Below are 18,026 nucleotides of genomic sequence, written 5' to 3'. Positions count from 1 at the left end.
AGACAGATGGCCGTGGTACACTTCTCACTGTCTCAGGCAGCAGGCTCTGGAGACAGACGGCCGTGGTACACTTCTCACTGTCTCAGGCAGCAGTCTCTGGAGACAGATGGCCGTGGTACACTTCTCACTGTCTCAGGCAGCAGTCTCTAGAGACAGATGGCCGTGGTACACTTCTCACTGTCTCAGGCAGCAGTCTCTGGAGACAGATGGCCGTGGTACACTTCTCACTGTCTCAGGCAGCAGTCTCTAGAGACAGATGGCCGTGGTACACTTCTCACTGTCTCAGGCAGCAGTCTCTGGAGACAGATGGCCGTGGTACACTTCTCACTGTCTCAGGCAGCAGTCTCTGGAGACAGATGGCCGTGGTACACTTCTCACTGTCTCAGGCAACAGGCTCTAGAGACAGATGGCCGTGGTACACTTCTCACTGTCTCAGGCAACAGGCTCTGGAGACAGATGGCCGTGGTACACTTCTCACTGTCTCAGGCAACAGGCTCTGGAGATTGATGGCCGTGGTACACTTCTCACTGTCTCAGGCAACAGGCTCTGGAGATTGATGGCCGTGGTACACTTCTCACTGTCTCAGGCAACAGGCTCTGGAGATTGATGGCCGTGGTACACTTCTCACTGTCTCAGGCAGCAGGCTCTAGAGACAGATGGACATGGTACACTTCTCACTGTCTCAGGCAACAGGCTCTGGAGATTGATGGCCGTGGTACACTTCTCACTGTCTCAGGCAGCAGGCTCTAGAGACAGATGGACATGGTACACTTCTCACTGTCTCAGGCAACAGGCTCTGGAGACAGATGGACATGGTACACTTCTCACTGTCTCAGGCAGCAGGCTCTGGAGATTGATGTCCGTGGTACACTTCTCACTGTCTCAGGCAGCAGGCTCTGGAGACAGACGGCCGTGGTACACTTCTCACTGTCTCAGGCAGCAGTCTCTAGAGACAGGTGGCCGTGGTACACTTCTCACTATCTCAGGCAGCAGGCTCTGGAGACAGACGGCCGTGGTACACTTCTCACTGTCTCAGGCAGCAGTCTCTAGAGACAGATGGCCGTGGTACACTTCTCACTGTCTCAGGCAGCAGGCTCTAGAGACAGATGTCCGTGGTACACTTCTCACCCTGCTATGCACACTCCATTTCACTACTCATATTTGATCGACTTTTCAAATATGGTACCTGATGTTGTTTTATTAATTCTTTATGTGCATCGTAGGAAGATGGAGGGTGTGTTCTGTGTAGTCCAGCCTAACTATTCCCCTAACCCCTACACTTGGGTTAGGGGAATGGATCATTGGAACATTGAAGGGGCCAATGTCACTGAAGGGATCATTAGAACATTTCAATGTGTTTCTTCCCAAGCAATGTGCCGATAGTTAAGGTTCAAGCATGTTTTAGTCTGTGTGGCCCCTAACCAAGTCATGTACAGTCAGGTCCACAATTATTGGCACGCTTGATAAAGATCGGCAAAAAAACTATAAAATAAATAATACAAATAATGAGCTACAAAACATGGGGAAATTATATTATTTTATATTAATACAATTGTTCAGAGAAAAATATTTTGTTTAACAAGTAATACTTTTTTGGGGGATAAACGGCATTGGCACTTGGATTTGGTCAGATGACATGAAATGTATGTTCTAGTCTATGTGGGGCCCTCACCCAAGTCATGTCCTGCTGGTCCTGTCACTTCTCTCTCTACTGCTGCAGCCCTATCAGCCTAAACACATGAGGACCCATTTAGAGCTGCCTTGTCTTTCTTTGTGTGTGTGTGTGTGTGTGTGTGTGTGTGTGTGTGTGTGTGTGTGTGTGTGTGTGTGTGTGTGTGTGTGTGTGTGTGTGTGTGTGTGTGTGTGTGTGTGTGTGTGTGTGTGTGTGTGTGTGTGGGGGGAAGAAAATAAGAGAGGGAAGAAAGGGGTGGGGGAGAGAACCAAAACAGAGAAAGAGACCACCTGGCTTTGTTGATTAGCTTTCTGAGAATAACAGGCGGTTACTGTGTCTTTCACTAAACCTTCTGTGCATGACTGAAATGCTTATTGTTACCCTATAAATATGTTATAGCCAGTCCACATACACCTGGGATGTCATTGTGGAAAAAGGGTAGTTGAGGTTTTAGCACAAGGTGGACAACTACAGATTTAGGACCAGATTATGCTAACCCCAATGTTAACCTAAACCATTAGAGGGTTGAACGAATAACTGACCCTGTGTAAGTGGTTATAGCTGCAACTTCAAATTCTCATACAGCAATGATGAATGTTGACACTGCCAGTATACGCTGCTCTCAGGTTAGTTCCACCAGACCACCCAACAGCAGCATCTGTTCAACCAGCCTGACACTCTGCCTCTCTCTGGGATTCCTCGTAGCTCGTTGGACCTCGTCCAAGATCAATTAGGCTTTTTTATATTTTGGAACTGGAACTCTGCCTTTTATGCAAATGAACCCAGAGCATCATTCTTCTAATGTGTCATCATACCAGGAAGTGGAATTGAGGCAGGCAGCCTCTGCAGAGCGAGAGACACACTCCATCTGCCAGCTCAGACTGGACCCGGCATCTCACTGTGAAAAGGTAAGAGACCTGCGGCAAGTAGACTCAGAACAGTCACGACAACCCCATTGACCCCTGGGAAACGGAGTTTAACATTGCTGCATGGATGTTTAAGACAAGTTCAGTGATTGCAGACAACCTCTGAATGTCATTGACACAGACTGTGTGCAATCAGCGTCAGTGATTCTGAAGGCTGTGTGTGTGTGTGTGTGTGTGTGTGTGTGTGTGTGTGTGTGTGTGTGTGTGTGTGTGTGTGTGTGTGTGTGTGTGTGTGTGTGTGTGTGTGTGTGTGTGTGTGTGTGTGTGTGTGTGTGTGTCCTCATGTAGGTCTCACTGGTTCAGTGGTCAAGGTAAAAATTCAGATCATATATACAGTTTGGCCTGGATTATCATGTGTATGAGGTAGATATGGATGAAATAGGACTTGGCAATATAAAAATACTAGGCACGTTTTTCCTAACCAAATGCATCCTTGTCCTATATCAGATCCAACAGTGTGTCTGGGACTTTGGGTCCTTTGTCAGGGCTGTTCGTACATATCCTACTGCTGGTCTGATTTGATTCAATTGATTCAATTTCAGTATGCTCACCGGTTGTGAATGCTTGGGTACACTTAGTGATGGACTAAACATTGTTTCTGTCCTGTAAAGGGGTCCTGAAATAAGCATGTTGTTACAAAAAGCTACATGTACCTGTTGATGGAGGTAACAGCAGACTAGAACCGGAGATAGAATGGAACCATACCAGCAAGAATCATTTGGTGCTTGCCTGCACACATTACTGTATCTGTTCTCTCATTTTTTTATCTAATTTTTGGGTGACAACAATTCCAAAACATAATTTGATCCTTATTACAGTCCCATTTGGATTCTTGGAATGTTTGGTGTAAATTGAAAGCTCTATCTTTGAGGAGAATCTTTAATGAAAATCCAAACAGTTCGATTCAAGGACATGATGCTTATAAAAGGTCAATTTCGATAGCTGTGGCCTCCTCCCTTCATATCTTCATTGTCATCCACTGATATGGAAAAATGCCACAGGGGAGAGTATGGTGGATGCCTATTGGAAAGTTACTGTTGCTGTGGAAGTTTACCTGCTCAGCTATTTCACATCAGTGCAGATGATGAGGTAAAGGAAACAGACTATTGCTTTGAGATCTCATTCTCTGTATTCCACCTGTATGGACAGTAGAGGGCGCTACGCGCCGGTTTGACATCTTGTCATTGAAAACACCCTCTAAAAAATGACATCATTGCTTCATTACTTTCATGCCGTTTTAATTGAGCATTTGAAAGCTGTATGAGTCATTGACCCTACCTGATTTCACACGAATTTAGATGATATCTTGTTGAATATTTTGGGAGTTGGATTGATTAGAATGTAATTGAAAGTTCATTTAATAAGGCAATAGGTTTACATTAGCCTATGTTTTGCTGAATGGGACTTAATCACAGAGCAACTGCCACTAAACGTGTTATTAGATGTGATAAAATATAAACAATGGGGAAGTGAAGCTTACATGATCTCTGAAAGTGAGTACAGATACCTACTCTTGTAGTTTGCAAAGAAGTCACGTCCACCCCCTCCTCTCTCTCCTTTCTCTCTCTCTCCACTCTCTCTCTCCCCCACTCCTCTGTCCTGATCGGTTTTCACTAAAGATAATTGGAGGCAACATTTGATATGGACAAGAATGAGGTTCCACCAGGCTCATCTGCTGCGACCATGAAAAAGAAGGCGGCAGGCGGTAGCGGATGTAGCCACATCAGCGCGCCCAAAGCTGCCACGTCCAATTGTACGAGAAGCAAAAGCAGCAATTGTGTTGAGTCTGCCCCCGCTGCAGCTGCCAGCCAGAGCGCCCCGAATGTGAAGCACCCCGGTGTGGCCAGTAACGCTGTCATAGACGGTGCGGAGGACGGTGAGGACGAGTCCAAGTTTCAGTATCCGAGGCTGCGCCGAACCGGGGGGAGCGGCAGTGGCGGTGGTGGTGGAGGCGGTAGTATCAGGATGAAGAACTTTACGCCAGGAGGTGGAGCCGCGGCCACGGCTACCAGAAAGAACTCCACCAACAACGAGTCCATCCTACTGCAAACAGAGGGTGCGCCTGCTGCTACTAAGCCCACTGTAGCATCCAAAGCGACTGATACCACAACCTGTCCGGGAGATGCTGCCGGGCGCTGCGAGACCAACAGAGCGGCAGGGGCGGAGGCGTCTGGAGCAGCGGTCGCAGTAGAGGTTTTAAACGCGACAGCAGGTGCTTGTAACAACAGCACCGCTCCAATTTCAAGAATGAAATGCAACAAAAACGGAGAATGCAGGAGGGACTCCGGCACCGGGAGCCTGCGCTCGATCATCTCCAACAAGACTGCCGGGGCGGGGAGGGCCGAGGACGGGTCCCTTAGGCGTGGTGCCTGTAACTCAGCCAGGGCCAGCATGGATGGCTCCGCGACAGGCTCCATGACGCAGGGCCAGGGGGAAGGTAGCGCAAACCCCAGCGTCACCCCTGTTTCCACCGGCGTCCCCGAGAAAAAGGACTCCAGGGTGTCCTTCTCCAACGCGCCAAGCAGGAAAGCCTCCTCATCGCTGCACGGATCGACCCAGACCCAGACGACCCAGCAGCCTAGAAACTCGGTCACCTTCCAGAAGCCGGAGGATGGATCCCAGATCCAGGCCGAGGATGCCGACACTGACGGAAGCACCTTCATGCAACGGCAATTCAGTGCCATGCTGCAGCCTGGAGTTAACAAATTCTCCTTACGCATGTATGGGAGTCAAAAGGCGGTGGAGAGGGAGCAAGAGCGGGTTAAATCAGCGGGCAATTGGATTATCCACCCCTACAGTGATTTCAGGTAAGAATTATGCTATGTATGTATGTGCATGTTGACAATGTCATGGAGGGCCTTGGTTTGGCCCCATAGCCTCATCAACAAGTTATACTGAGAATCCAGGAGCCCAGCAGTAGAATGCTATTGTCATTGTACATTGTGTAACACATCCATTGTCATTAGTTATTCTAAAATATACATTTTACCCCTTTTGTTCCACAAGTTCTGGCTGATATTTTAGCCACTACATGTATATCACATTTTAATGAATGAAGCCCATCTATGCAGTGCTTTTCATTAAACAAGGGGCCATTGACAAAGCAGGTTTTTTAGAAATGCTTTTTAGAGGATTTCAAAGACAACCTGTGCGCAAAGCTCTCTGCATAGGCTTTATGAATAACGATGCCCTTTCAAGGTTGTAAACACTAGGTAGTCTGTTGAATGTCCTGGATACCCCAACCAAGCCTCGCGTTTGTTTCAATTCGTGAATAAATTCGCATCGATCGCATTCAGAACAATAGGCGAATCTTGGCCCACAATCATTAAATTCCGTAAATTACTAGGCTATTTACCGTTGGGGCTAGATTAAAAATGATTTGTTTTTGTTTCGAGTCGAGGTTAGCGTAGTGGCCTATGGCTGTCGGCCAGATCCTTGGCTGATAGGACTGCCGGGGTGTGTGATGCACTCAGTAATTGAATGTCACCTTGAGCCAAGTGTGCTAAAACCTCAAGCATGCTCATTCGAGACATATCCGCCTCTATTACTCTATGACTCCCCGGATCAGGCATTTTAATGAGGGGTTTTCTTTACCCGTTCATCACGGTTTTATCAGCGATAAGGCTACTTGACTTCTCACGCCGTTTGTCACAATATAGGGGTTCACTCGCGTTTGAGAGGGTCATGTTGATTATGAAATGCTTTATTTTGGTGAATTGGGCCCTGTCTCTGAGTGATATGCCATTATTTACATGGTCGTGAAATTGCATCTTTGCGTCACTGGATTTCTTGATAGACACATGGGCGCTACCTTCCTCTTTCAGCACCACTCGTCACAAGTGGACAGCTCCCGCCTAACGGAAAGTGGAGCCGGCAGAATGATCAACTCTGTAGCTTACTTTCGATTCACAAATCACACCTCGTGCTTATTTTCGACTCCGCTCATCTTAACGAATGGAATCAAATAATGTTGACTCAGAACAAGACATATAATACTAGGGCCTAGGAGACCTTGGCGCAAAGTAACAATTTCAGTATTTTGCTTCTTTATGAAATTGTTATTTGAGTTTGTTTATACAAACTACGTACATATATCTCAGATACCATTACACACTGTAACCTGGCTACGTTTCTAGGACATACCAGACGTTTATAATTCAACCCGAAAGTGGTGGAAGGTAACATTTTACAATTAACCCCGTAGGCGGTAGTCTTCAATGGTAAACATTTGGGGTAATTTAAACATGTTCGGATGTTAAATTGATATTTGGATATAAATACACTAAATTGCCACTTTTTTCATAATTTCATCGAGTCATATTGACTAAAAACGGAGTAGCCATGTTTTAGAGCGATTCTCTTAGCTGTACTGGCAAACTTGATGTAAATAAGTGCTATTTTATATCATTATTTAAATGTCTCTAAATACCATTGAATTTGAGGTAATAGGTTAATTGTAACAAATGTTACAATGTATCCCCATTACAAATCTGAGTCTAATCCGAGTATTGTGACAAAATCCAACAATAATTATTGGCATCAACTATACCAATCAAAAAATCTATTCTATCTGATAAAACATGATATGATTAGATACATGTTTCACAGGTCAATAATCAAAAAAGGGAGGTGACAAGAATATTTAGAATTTGTCCTGTCAATATATATATTTTGATTGTATGGATTTGAGCAACATTTCCTAGGCATGTATATACACTAACCAATTATACGCACATTAAATAAGACCTTTCTAAGGGGCTTCTAATCTGAGTTATTTAGCTGTTACTTAGTGCCCTGTGTTACTTAGTGCCCTGTGTTACTTAGTGCCCTGTGTTACTTAGTGCCCTGTGTTACTTAGTGCCCTGTGTTGCTTAGTGCCCTGTGTTACTTAGTGCCCTGTGTTACTTAGTGCCCTGTGTTGCTTTGTGCCCTGTGTTACTTAGTGCCCTGTGTTACTTAGTGCCCTGTGTTACTTAGTGCCCTGTGTTGCTTTGTGCCCTGTGTTACTTAGTGCCCTGTGTTACTTAGTGCCCTGTGTTACTTTGTGCCCTGTGTTACTTAGTGCCCTGTGTTACTTAGTGCCCTGTGTTACTTAGTGCCCTGTGTTACTTAGTGCCCTGTGTTACTTAGTGCCCTGTGTTGCTTAGTGCCCTGTGTTACTTAGTGCCCTGTGTTACTTAGTGCCCTGTGTTGCTTTGTGCCCTGTGTTACTTAGTGCCCTGTGTTACTTAGTGCCCTGTGTTACTTAGTGCCCTGTGTTGCTTTGTGCCCTGTGTTACTTAGTGCCCTGTGTTGCTTTGTGCCCTGTGTTACTTAGTGCCCTGTGTTGCTTTGTGCCCTGTGTTACTTAGTGCCCTGTTTTACTTAGTGCCCTGTGTTACTTAGTGCCCTGTGTTACTTTAGTGCCCTGTGTTGCTTAGTGCCCTGTGTTACTTAGTGCCCTGTGTTACTTAGTGCCCTGTGTTGCTTTGTGCCGTGTGTTACTTAGTGCCCTGTGTTGCTTTGTGCCCTGTGTTACTTAGTGCCCTGTGTTACTTAGTGCCCTGTGTTACTTAGTGCCCTGTGTTACTTAGTGCCCTGTGTTGCTTTGTTCCCTGTGTTGCTTTGTGCCCTGTGTTACTTAGTGCCCTGTGTTACTTTGTGCCCTGTGTTACTTTGTGCCATGGTCTCCTCTATCCAATAACTCTTGAGTGTACACACACTAACAACACCTGCTCTTTCCATAACATAGACTGACCAGGTGAATCCAGGTGAAAGTTATATGATCCCTTATTGATGTCACTTGTTAAGTCCACTTAAATCAGTGTAGATGAAGGGAAGGAGAGCGGTTAAAAAATGATTTTTAAGACATGAGACAATTAGGACATGGATTGTGTCCATGTGACATTCAGAGGGTGAATGGGAAAGACAAAACATTTAAGAGCTTTTAAACAGGGTATGGTAGTAGGTGTCAGGTGCACCGGTTTGTGTCAAGAGCTGCAATGCTCAACAGTTTCCCATGTATTTCAAGAATGGTCCACCATCCATAGAACATCCAGCCAGCTTGACACAACTGTGGGAAGCATTGGAGTCAACATGGGCCAGCATCCCTGTGGAACGCTTTCAACACCATGTAGAGTCCATTCCCCAATGAATTGAGGCTGTTCTGAGGGCAAAAGCAGGTGCGGGTGGGGGGGATACAACTCAATATTAGAAAGGTGTTCCTAATATTTGGTCAACTCAGTGTATGTAATTTGAGCATATAGTTTTCAGGAGAGTTATGCAACACAAGAAATACAAGTCTCATAGGAGTTGGCATGCCATAGTTCTCACAAATAACATGACTAACAGGGTTTATTCACACCTTGTTGCTTCAGTCGCAGTGTAATGACTCAGCGTTGCACCTGCAGTGAGCCCTCTCTGACTGTGTGGATCTGAACACTCACTAGCCTACCTCTCCCTTCTGCCTCTACCTCTCCCTCCCCTCTGCCTCTACCTCTCCCTCCCCTCTGCCTCTACCTCTCCCCTCTACCTCTACCATTACTCTCTACCTCTCCCCTCTACCTCTACCATCTGCCTCTACCTCTCCCCTCTGCCTCTACCTCTCCCCTCTGCCTCTACCTCTCCCCTCTACCATCTGCCTCTACCTCTCCCCTCTGCCTCTACCTCTCCCCTCTACCTCTCCCCTCTACCATCTGCCTCTACCTCTCCCCTCTGCCTCTACCTCTCCCCTCTGCCTCTACCTCTCCCCTCTGCCTCTACCTCTCCCCTCTACCATCTGCCTCTACCTCTCCCCTCTGCCTCTACCTCTCCCCTCTACCATCTGCCTCTACCTCTCCCCTCTGCCTCTACCTCTCCCCTCTACCATCTGCCTCTACCTCTCCCCTCTGCCTCTACCTCTCCCCTCTACCATCTGCCTCTACCTCTCCCCTCTGCCTCTACCTCTCCCCTCTACCATCTGCCTCTACCTCTCCCCTCTGCCTCTACTTCTCCCCTCTACCTCTCCCCTCTACCATCTGCCTCTACCTCTCCCCTCTGCCTCTACCTCTCCCCTCTACCTCTCCCCTCTACCTCTACCATTACTCTCTACCTCTCCCCTCTACCTCTACCATCTGCCTCTACCTCTCCCCTCTGCCTCTACCTCTCCCCTCTGCCTCTACCTCTCCCCTCTACCTCTCCCCTCTACCTCTACCTCTCCCCTCTACCATCTGCCTCTACCTCTCCCCTCTGCCTCTACCTCTCCCCTCTGCCTCTACCTCTCCCCTCTGCCTCTACCTCTCTCCTCTACCATCTGCCTCTACCTCTCCCCTCTGCCTCTACCTCTCCCCTCTGCCTCTACCTCTCCCCTCTGCCTCTACCTCTCCCCTCTACCATCTGCCTCTACCTCTCCCCTCTGCCTCTACCTCTCCCCTCTACCATCTGCCTCTACCTCTCCCCTCTGCCTCTACCTCTCCCCTCTACCTCTCCCCTCTACCTCTCCCATCTGCCTCTACCTCTCCCCTCTGCCTCTACCTCTCCCCTCTGCCTCTACCTCTCCCCTCTGCCTCTACCTCTCCCCTCTGCCTCTACCTCTCCCCTCTGCCTCTACCTCTCCCCTCTACCTCTCCCCTCTACCTCTACCATCTGCCTCTACCTCTCCCCTCTGCCTCTACCTCTCCCCTCTACATCTCCCTTCTACCTCTACCTCTCCCTTCTACCTCTCCCTCCACTCTGCCTCTACCTCTCCCTTCTATCTCTACCTCTGACTGTCATCAGTAGCACCCAACCGTTTAACCTGCTCTTTACACCTCAGCTAAATGGATTGTATGTACTGACAATTGAGAAATCATTTAACTAAATAAAAAGAAGAAGAAAAGGTACGATGAAACAAAGATACATTCTATAAAGAATGATTGTAAAAAGCTTTGGAGGACCTTAAATACAATTTTGGGCAAAAATAAGATGGTTCAATTCACACAATTTGTAATTCTGTTAAAGTGAGTGTGGAAGAGGTGAACAACGATTGTTGTCAATGACAAGTCACCTGCGTCTGACAACTTGGAGGGAAAATGTCTAAGGATGATGGTGGACTACAAGGCTTTCAGAAAGAATTCACATCCCTTGACTTTTCCCACATTTCGTTGTGTTCCAGCCTACATTTAAAATGGATTAAATTGAGATTCATGGTCACTGACCTACAAACAATACCCTGTAATGTCAAAGTGGAATGATGTTTTTTACATTTTTGCAAATGAATTAAACGTGGAAAGCTGAAATGTCTTGAGTCAGTAAGTATTCAACCCCTTTGTTATGGCAAGCCTAAATACGTTCAGGAGTAAAAATGTAATTAACAAGTCATATAATAAGTTGCATGGACTGTGTGCAATAATAGTGTTTAACATGATTTTTGAATGAGTCCCTCAGTGCTTGTAAGTAAGTATGTCACTGTAAGGTCTACTACACCTGTTGTATTCAGCGCAAGTGACAAATAAAATGTGATTTGATTTGATCTCTTTACCCTCAGACAAGCTACCTCATCTCTGTATCCTCAGTCGAGCAGTGAATTTAAAACTAAGACCAGGAAGGTTTTTCAATGCCTCGCAAAGAAGGGCACCTATTGGTAGATGGGTAAAAAGAAAGCAGACATTGAATATCTCTTTGAGCCTGGTGAATTTATTAATGAACCTTTGGATGATGCATCCATACACCCAGTCACTACAAAGATACAGGCATCCTTCCTAACTCAGTTGCCGGAGAGGATGGAAACCGCTCAGGGATTTCACCATGAGGCCAATGGTGACTTTAAAACAGTTACAGAGTTTAATAGCTGTGGATCAACAACAATACTAACCTAATTGACAGAGTGAAAAGAAGGAAGCCTGTACAGAATAAACATATTATAAAAACATGCATCCTGTTTGCAACAAGGAACTAATGTAATACAGCAAAGAATGTGGCGAATCAATTAACTTTTTGTCCTGAATACAAAGTGTTATGTTTTGTGTAAATCCAATGCAACACATTACTGAGTACCCCTCTCCACATTTTCAAGCTTAATGGTGGCTGCATCACGTTATGGATATGCTTTTAATCATTAAGGACTGGGGAGTTTTCGAGGATAAAACATAAATGGAATGGAGCTAAGCACAGGCAAAATCCTAGAGGAAAACCTAGTTCAATCTGCTTTCCACTAGACGCTGGGAGCGGAATTCGCCTTCCAGCATGAAATTACCTTAAACACAAGGCCAAATATACACTGGAGTTGCGTACAGAGAAGACAGTAAATGTACCCGAGTGGCCGAGTTACAGTTTTGATTTAAATCTGCTTGAAAATCTATGTCAACACTTGAAAATGGTTGTCTAGCAATGATAAACAACAAATTTGACAGAGGTTGAAGAATTTCGTGAAGAATAATGGGCAAATATTGTACAATCCAAGTGTGCATATCTCTCAGAGATTTACCCAGAAAGATTCACAGCTGTAATCTCTGCCGAAGGTGATTCTAACATGTACAGTTGAAGTTGGAAGTTTACATACACTTAGGTTGGAGTCATTAAAACTAGTTTTTCAACCACTCCACAAATTTCTTGTTAACAAACAAATTTCTTGTTAACAAACTTGCCAAAAGTTTTGGCAAGTCGGTTAGGACATCGACTTTGTGCATGACACAAGTAATTTTTCCAACAATTGTTTACAGACAGATTATTTCACTTATAATTCACTGTATCACAATTCCAGTTGTTCAGAAGTTTACACACACTAAGTTGACTGTGCCTTTAAACAGCTTGGGAAATTCCAGAAAATGATGTCATGGCTATAGAAGCTTCTGATAGGCTAAGTGCCTCTTTGTTTGAGATCATGGGAAAATCAAAATAATTCAGCTAAGACCTCAAAAAAAGAATTGTAGACCTCCACAAATCTGGTTCATCCTTGGGAGCAATTTCCAAACGCCTGAATGTACCACGGTCATCTGTACAAACAATAGTACGCAAGTATAAACACCATGGGACCACACAGCCGTCGTACCGCTCTGGAAGGAGCGTTCTCTCTCCTGGAGTTGAATGTACTTTGGTGAGAAAAGTGCAAATCAATCCCAGAACAACAGCAAAAGACCTTGTGAAGATGCTGGAGGAAACAGGTACAAAAACATCTATATCCAAAGTAAAACGAGTCCTATATCGACATAACCTGAAAGGCCGCTCAGCAAGGAAGAAGGCACTGCTCCAAAACCACAATAAAAAATCCAGGTTACGGTTTGCAACTGCACATGGGGACACCGATCATACTGTTTGGAGAACTGTCCTCTGGTCTGATGAAACAAAAATATAACTGTTTGGCTATAATGACCATCGTTATGTTTGGAGGAAAAAGGGGGGGCTTGCAAACCGAAGAACACCATCCCAAACGTGAAGCACGGGGGTGGCAGCATCATGTTGTGGGGGTGTTTTGCTGGTGCACTTCACAAAATAGATGATATCCTGAGGAAGGAAAATTATGTAGATATATCGAAGCAACGTCTCAAGACATTAGTAAGGAAGTTAAAGCTTGGTCGCAAAGGGGTCTTCCAATGGACAATGACCCCAAGCATACTTCCAAAGTTGTGGAAAAATGGCTTAAGTACAGCAAAGTCAAGGTATTGGAGTGGCCATCACAAAGCCTTGACCTCAAACCTATAGAAAATTTGTTGGCAGAACTGAAAAAGCGTGTGTGAGCAAGGAGGCCTAGAAACCTGACTCAGTCACACCAGCTCTGTCAGGAGGAATGAGCCAAAATTCACCCAACTTAAGCTTGTGGAAGGTGACCCGAAACGTTTGACCCAAGTTAAACAATTTAAAGGCAATGCTACCAAATACTAAATGAGTGTATGTAAACTTTTGACCCACTGGGAATGTGATGAAAGAAATTAAATCTGAAATAAATCATTCTCTCTATTATTATTCTGACATTTCACATCCTTAAAATAAAGTGGTGATCCTAACTGACCTAAGACAGGGAATTTTTACTAGGACTAAATGTCAGGAATTGTGAAAAACTGAGTTTAAATGTATTTGGCTAAGAGGTATGTAAACTTCCGATTTCAACTCTATTGACTCAGGGGTGTGAATACTTATTTAAATTAAATATTTCTGTTTTTAATTTTCAATATATATGCTTAAATGTCTAAAAACATGTATTTACTTTATCCTTGTGGGGTATTGTGTGTTGATGGGTAGGATTATATATATATTTTTCCCCAATTTGAATTCAGGCTGTAACACAACAGAATGTGGAATAAGCCAAAGGGTTTGAACACTTTCTGAAGGCTCTGTATATTGCCACTCCTTTTTGCCATCTTTTCAATCTAAGCCTACAGGAACGTGTGCCCTCAGGCCTGGAGGGAAGGAAAAGTCATTCGGCTACCCAAGAATATCAAAGCATCCCTTACTTGCTCTACCGATCATTAGTAAACTTTTAGGAAAAATTGTGTTTGACCAGATACAAGGCTATTTCACAGTAAACAAATGATCAACTGACTATCAGCACTTACACAAATGACTGATGAGTGGCTGAAATAAATTGATTATTAGAAAATTGTTGGAGCTGTATTGTTAGACTTCAGTGGAGATTTTGACGTTATCATCATAATTCAGTGGAGATTTTGACATTATCGTCATAATCTGCTGCTGGAAAAACGGATGCGTTATGGCTTTACATCCCTGCTATAGCGTGGTTCGAGCGTTCTGTCTAACAGAGCACAGAGGGTGTTTTTTTTTAAATGGAAGCCTCTCCAACATAATCCAGGTATAGTCGGGCATTCCCCAGGGCAGCTGTCTAGGCCCTTTACTATTTTAAATCTTTACTAATGACCTGCCATTGGCACTGAGTAAAGCCTGTGTGTCTATGTTTGCTGATGACTCCACACTATACATCAGCTACCACAGCAAGTGAAATCACTGCAACACTTAACAAAGAGCCCAGTCAGTTTTAGAATGGGTGGCAAGTAATACGCATTGTATTTGGGACAAATCATTCACTAAACCCTAAACCTCAACAAAAACTTGTAATGAATCATGTGGAAATTGAGCGGTGAGGATACTCAACTGCTTGGAGTAACCCTGGATTGCAAACGGTCATGGTCAAAACATATTGATACGATGGTAGCTAAGATGGGGAGAGGTCTGTCCTTAATAAATGACCTAGTTTTGTTGTACCTGGACTATTGCCCAGTCATATGGCCAAATGCCACATAGGCAAATTACAGTTGGCCCAGGACAGAGCAGCACAGATGGCACTTAAATGTACTCGGAGAGTTAACATCAATAACATGCATGTCAATCTCTCCTGGCTCAAAGTAGAGGACAGATTTACTTTATCACTACTTTTTTTTGTGGGGGGCATTGACATGTTAAATGCACCAAGCTGTCTGATCAAACAACTAGCACACAGCTCAGACACCCATGCATACCACACAAGACATGCCACCAGAGGTCTCTTCACAGTCCCCAAGTACAGAACAGACTCTGGAAACACACAGTACTAAACAGAGCCATGACTACATGGGACTCTATTCCCCATCAAGTAACTCATGCAAGCAGTAAAATCTGATTTGAAAAACTGATAACACTTTATGGAACAATGTGGACCGTGAGGACACACACACTCGCACACACACGAACACACGCATAGGCCTATGTTTACTACAATAATAATAGGTTAATATTTTTTACTAAAACAATGATTTACAACAATCATACTCATTTTACTTCATCAATAGTAATTAGCTTAATATTATCCTTCACCCTCATCTATTGTAGGTCTATGTAGTTTGTTTCCACTCTCACCAGCCTTTGTTAGGATGTCTCCTCTGCCTGTCAGCTTCGCTGTCTGTTCTCGCTCACTCTGTTTTTGTCCTCTACTCCACCCCTTTCCTCCTCCTCTCGATTCTCCCTTTCCTGCCTACACACACTCACACGCACGCACACACACACACACACGCGCACACACACACACACACATACGCCGGCACGCGCGCACACACGCACGCACGCACGCACACACACACACACACGCCGGCACGCCGGCACGCACGCACGCACGCACGCACATACACACACACACACACACACACACACACACACACACACACACACGCCGGCACGCACGCACGCACACACACACACACACACACTCGCGCGCGTGTGCTCTCTCTCTTCCTCTCTCTCCAGGTTCTACTGGGATTTCACGATGCTTCTCTTCATGGTGGGTAACCTGATTGTCATCCCGGTGGGCATCACCTTCTTCAACGATGGGACGACCACTCCCTGGATCATCTTCAACGTCATCTCCGACACCTTCTTCCTCATGGACCTGGTCCTCAACTTCCGCACTGGCATCATCATCGAGGACAACTCTGACATCATCCTGGACCCCAAGACCATCAAGAAGACGTACCTGAAGACCTGGTTCATCGTGGACTTTGTCTCCTCCATCCCCGTGGATTATATCTTCCTGATCGTGGAGAAGGGGATCGACTCTGAGATGTATAAGACGGCCAGGGCCCTGAGGATCGTACGCTTCACTAAGATCCTGAGCCTGCTGAGGCTGCTGAGGTTGTCCCGGCTCATCCGCTACATCCACCAGTGGGAAGAGGTAGGACCCCCCCCACCCCTAAACGCTACATCAACCAGTGGGAAGAGGTAGGACCCCCCCACACCCGCCCCTAAACACTACATCCACCAGTGGGAAGAGGTAGGACCCCCCCCCCACCCCTAAACGTTACATCAACCAGTGGGAAGAGGTAGGACCCCCCCACCCCTAAACGCTACATCAACCAGTGGGAAGAGGTAGGACCCCCCACACCCGCCCCTAAACACTACATCCACCAGTGGGAAGAGATAGGAGCCCCACCCCCACCCCCCACCCCGCCCCTAAACACTACATCCACTAGTGGGAAGAGATAGAACCCCCACCCCTGCCCCTAAACACTACATCCACTAGTGGGAAGAGATAGGACCACCACCCCCACCCTCGTCCCTAAACACTACATCCACTAGTGGGAAGAGATAGGACCCCGCCCCGCCCCTAAACACTACATCCACTAGTGGGAAGAGATAGGACCCCCACCCCCACCCCCGCCCCTAAACGCTACATCCACTAGTGGGAAGAGGTAGGACCACCACCCCACACCCCCACCCCCGCATCTAAACGCTACATCCACTAGTGGGAAGAGGTAGGACCACCACCCCACCCCTAAACACTAAATCCACTAGTGGGAAGAGATAGGACCCCCACCCCCGCCCCTAAACACTACATCCACTAGTGGGAAGAGGTAGGACCACCACCCATACCCCCACCCCCGCCCCTAAACGCTACATCCACTAGTGGGAAGAGATAGGACCACCACCCCCACCCCACCCCAAAACACTTCATCCACTAGTGGGAAGAGATAGGACCCCCACCCCCGCCCCTAAACACTACATCCACTAGTGGGAAGAGATAGGACCACCACCCCCACCCCGCCCCTAAACACTACATCCACTAGTGGGAAGAGATAGGACCACCACCCCCACCCCGCCCCTAAACACTACATCCACTAGTGGGAAGAGATAGGACCCCCACCCCCACCCCGCCCCTAAACACTACATCCACTAGTGGGAAGAGATAGGACCACCACCCCCACCCCGCCCCTAAACACTACATCCACTAGTGGGAAGAGATAGGACCACCACCCCCCACCCCGCCCCTAAACACTACATCCACTAGTGGGAAGAGATAGGACCACCACCACCCCCCACCCCGCCCCTAAACACTACATCCACTAGTGGGAAGAGATAGGACCACCACCCCCACCCCGCCCCTAAACACTACATCCACTAGTGGGAAGAGATAGGACCACCACCCCCACCCCGCCCCTAAACACTACATCCACTAGTGGGAAGAGATAGGACCCCCACCCCTGCCCCTAAACGCTACATCCACTAGTGGGAAGAGATAGGACCACCACCCCCCACCCCGCCCCAAAACACTACATCCACTAGTGGGAAGAGATAGGACCCCCACCCCTGCCCCTAAACGCTACATCCACTAGTGGGAAGAGATAGGACCACCACCCCCCACCCCGCCCCTAAACACTACATCCACTAGTGGGAAGAGATAGGACCACCACCCCCCGCCCCTAAACACTACATCCACTAGTGGAAGAGGTAGGACCACCACCCCCCACCCCTAAACACTACATCCACCAGTGGGAAGAGGTAGGACCACCACCCATACCCCCCACCCCCGCCCCTAAACACTACATCCACTAGTGGGAAGAGGTAGGACCACCACTCCACACCCCCCACCCCCGCATCTAAACGATACATCCACTAGTGGAAAGAGGTAGGACCACCACTCCACACCCCTAAACACTACATCCACTAGTGGAAAGAGGTAGGACCACCACCACTGCTCGACCTCGCCTCATACACTATTTGTGGTCATGGTGAAA

At 46.6% G+C, this 18,026-nt stretch overlaps 1 protein-coding gene across 1 annotated transcript in view; it reads left to right on the top strand.

Annotated features, from left to right (window-relative positions):
* The first annotated feature begins 4,219 nt into the window (after window positions 1-4,219).
* LOC124009160 (potassium/sodium hyperpolarization-activated cyclic nucleotide-gated channel 2-like) overlaps window positions 4,220-18,026 on the top strand; it is an 89,120-nt gene continuing 75,313 nt past the window's right edge. The window contains exons 1-2 of the mRNA XM_046320697.1: window positions 4,220-5,405; window positions 15,763-16,186. Of these exons, the coding sequence (XP_046176653.1) occupies window positions 4,240-5,405; window positions 15,763-16,186 (1,590 nt within the window). The 5' untranslated portion in view covers window positions 4,220-4,239. The remainder of the gene's footprint in view (window positions 5,406-15,762; window positions 16,187-18,026) is intronic.

Source organism: Oncorhynchus gorbuscha, linkage group LG22, assembly GCF_021184085.1.
Source record: "Oncorhynchus gorbuscha isolate QuinsamMale2020 ecotype Even-year linkage group LG22, OgorEven_v1.0, whole genome shotgun sequence".
NCBI classification, from domain to species: Eukaryota; Metazoa; Chordata; class Actinopteri; order Salmoniformes; family Salmonidae; genus Oncorhynchus; species Oncorhynchus gorbuscha.
Note: the sequence above shows the minus strand (reverse complement) of the source record. Positions and strands in the feature narration are given on the sequence as shown.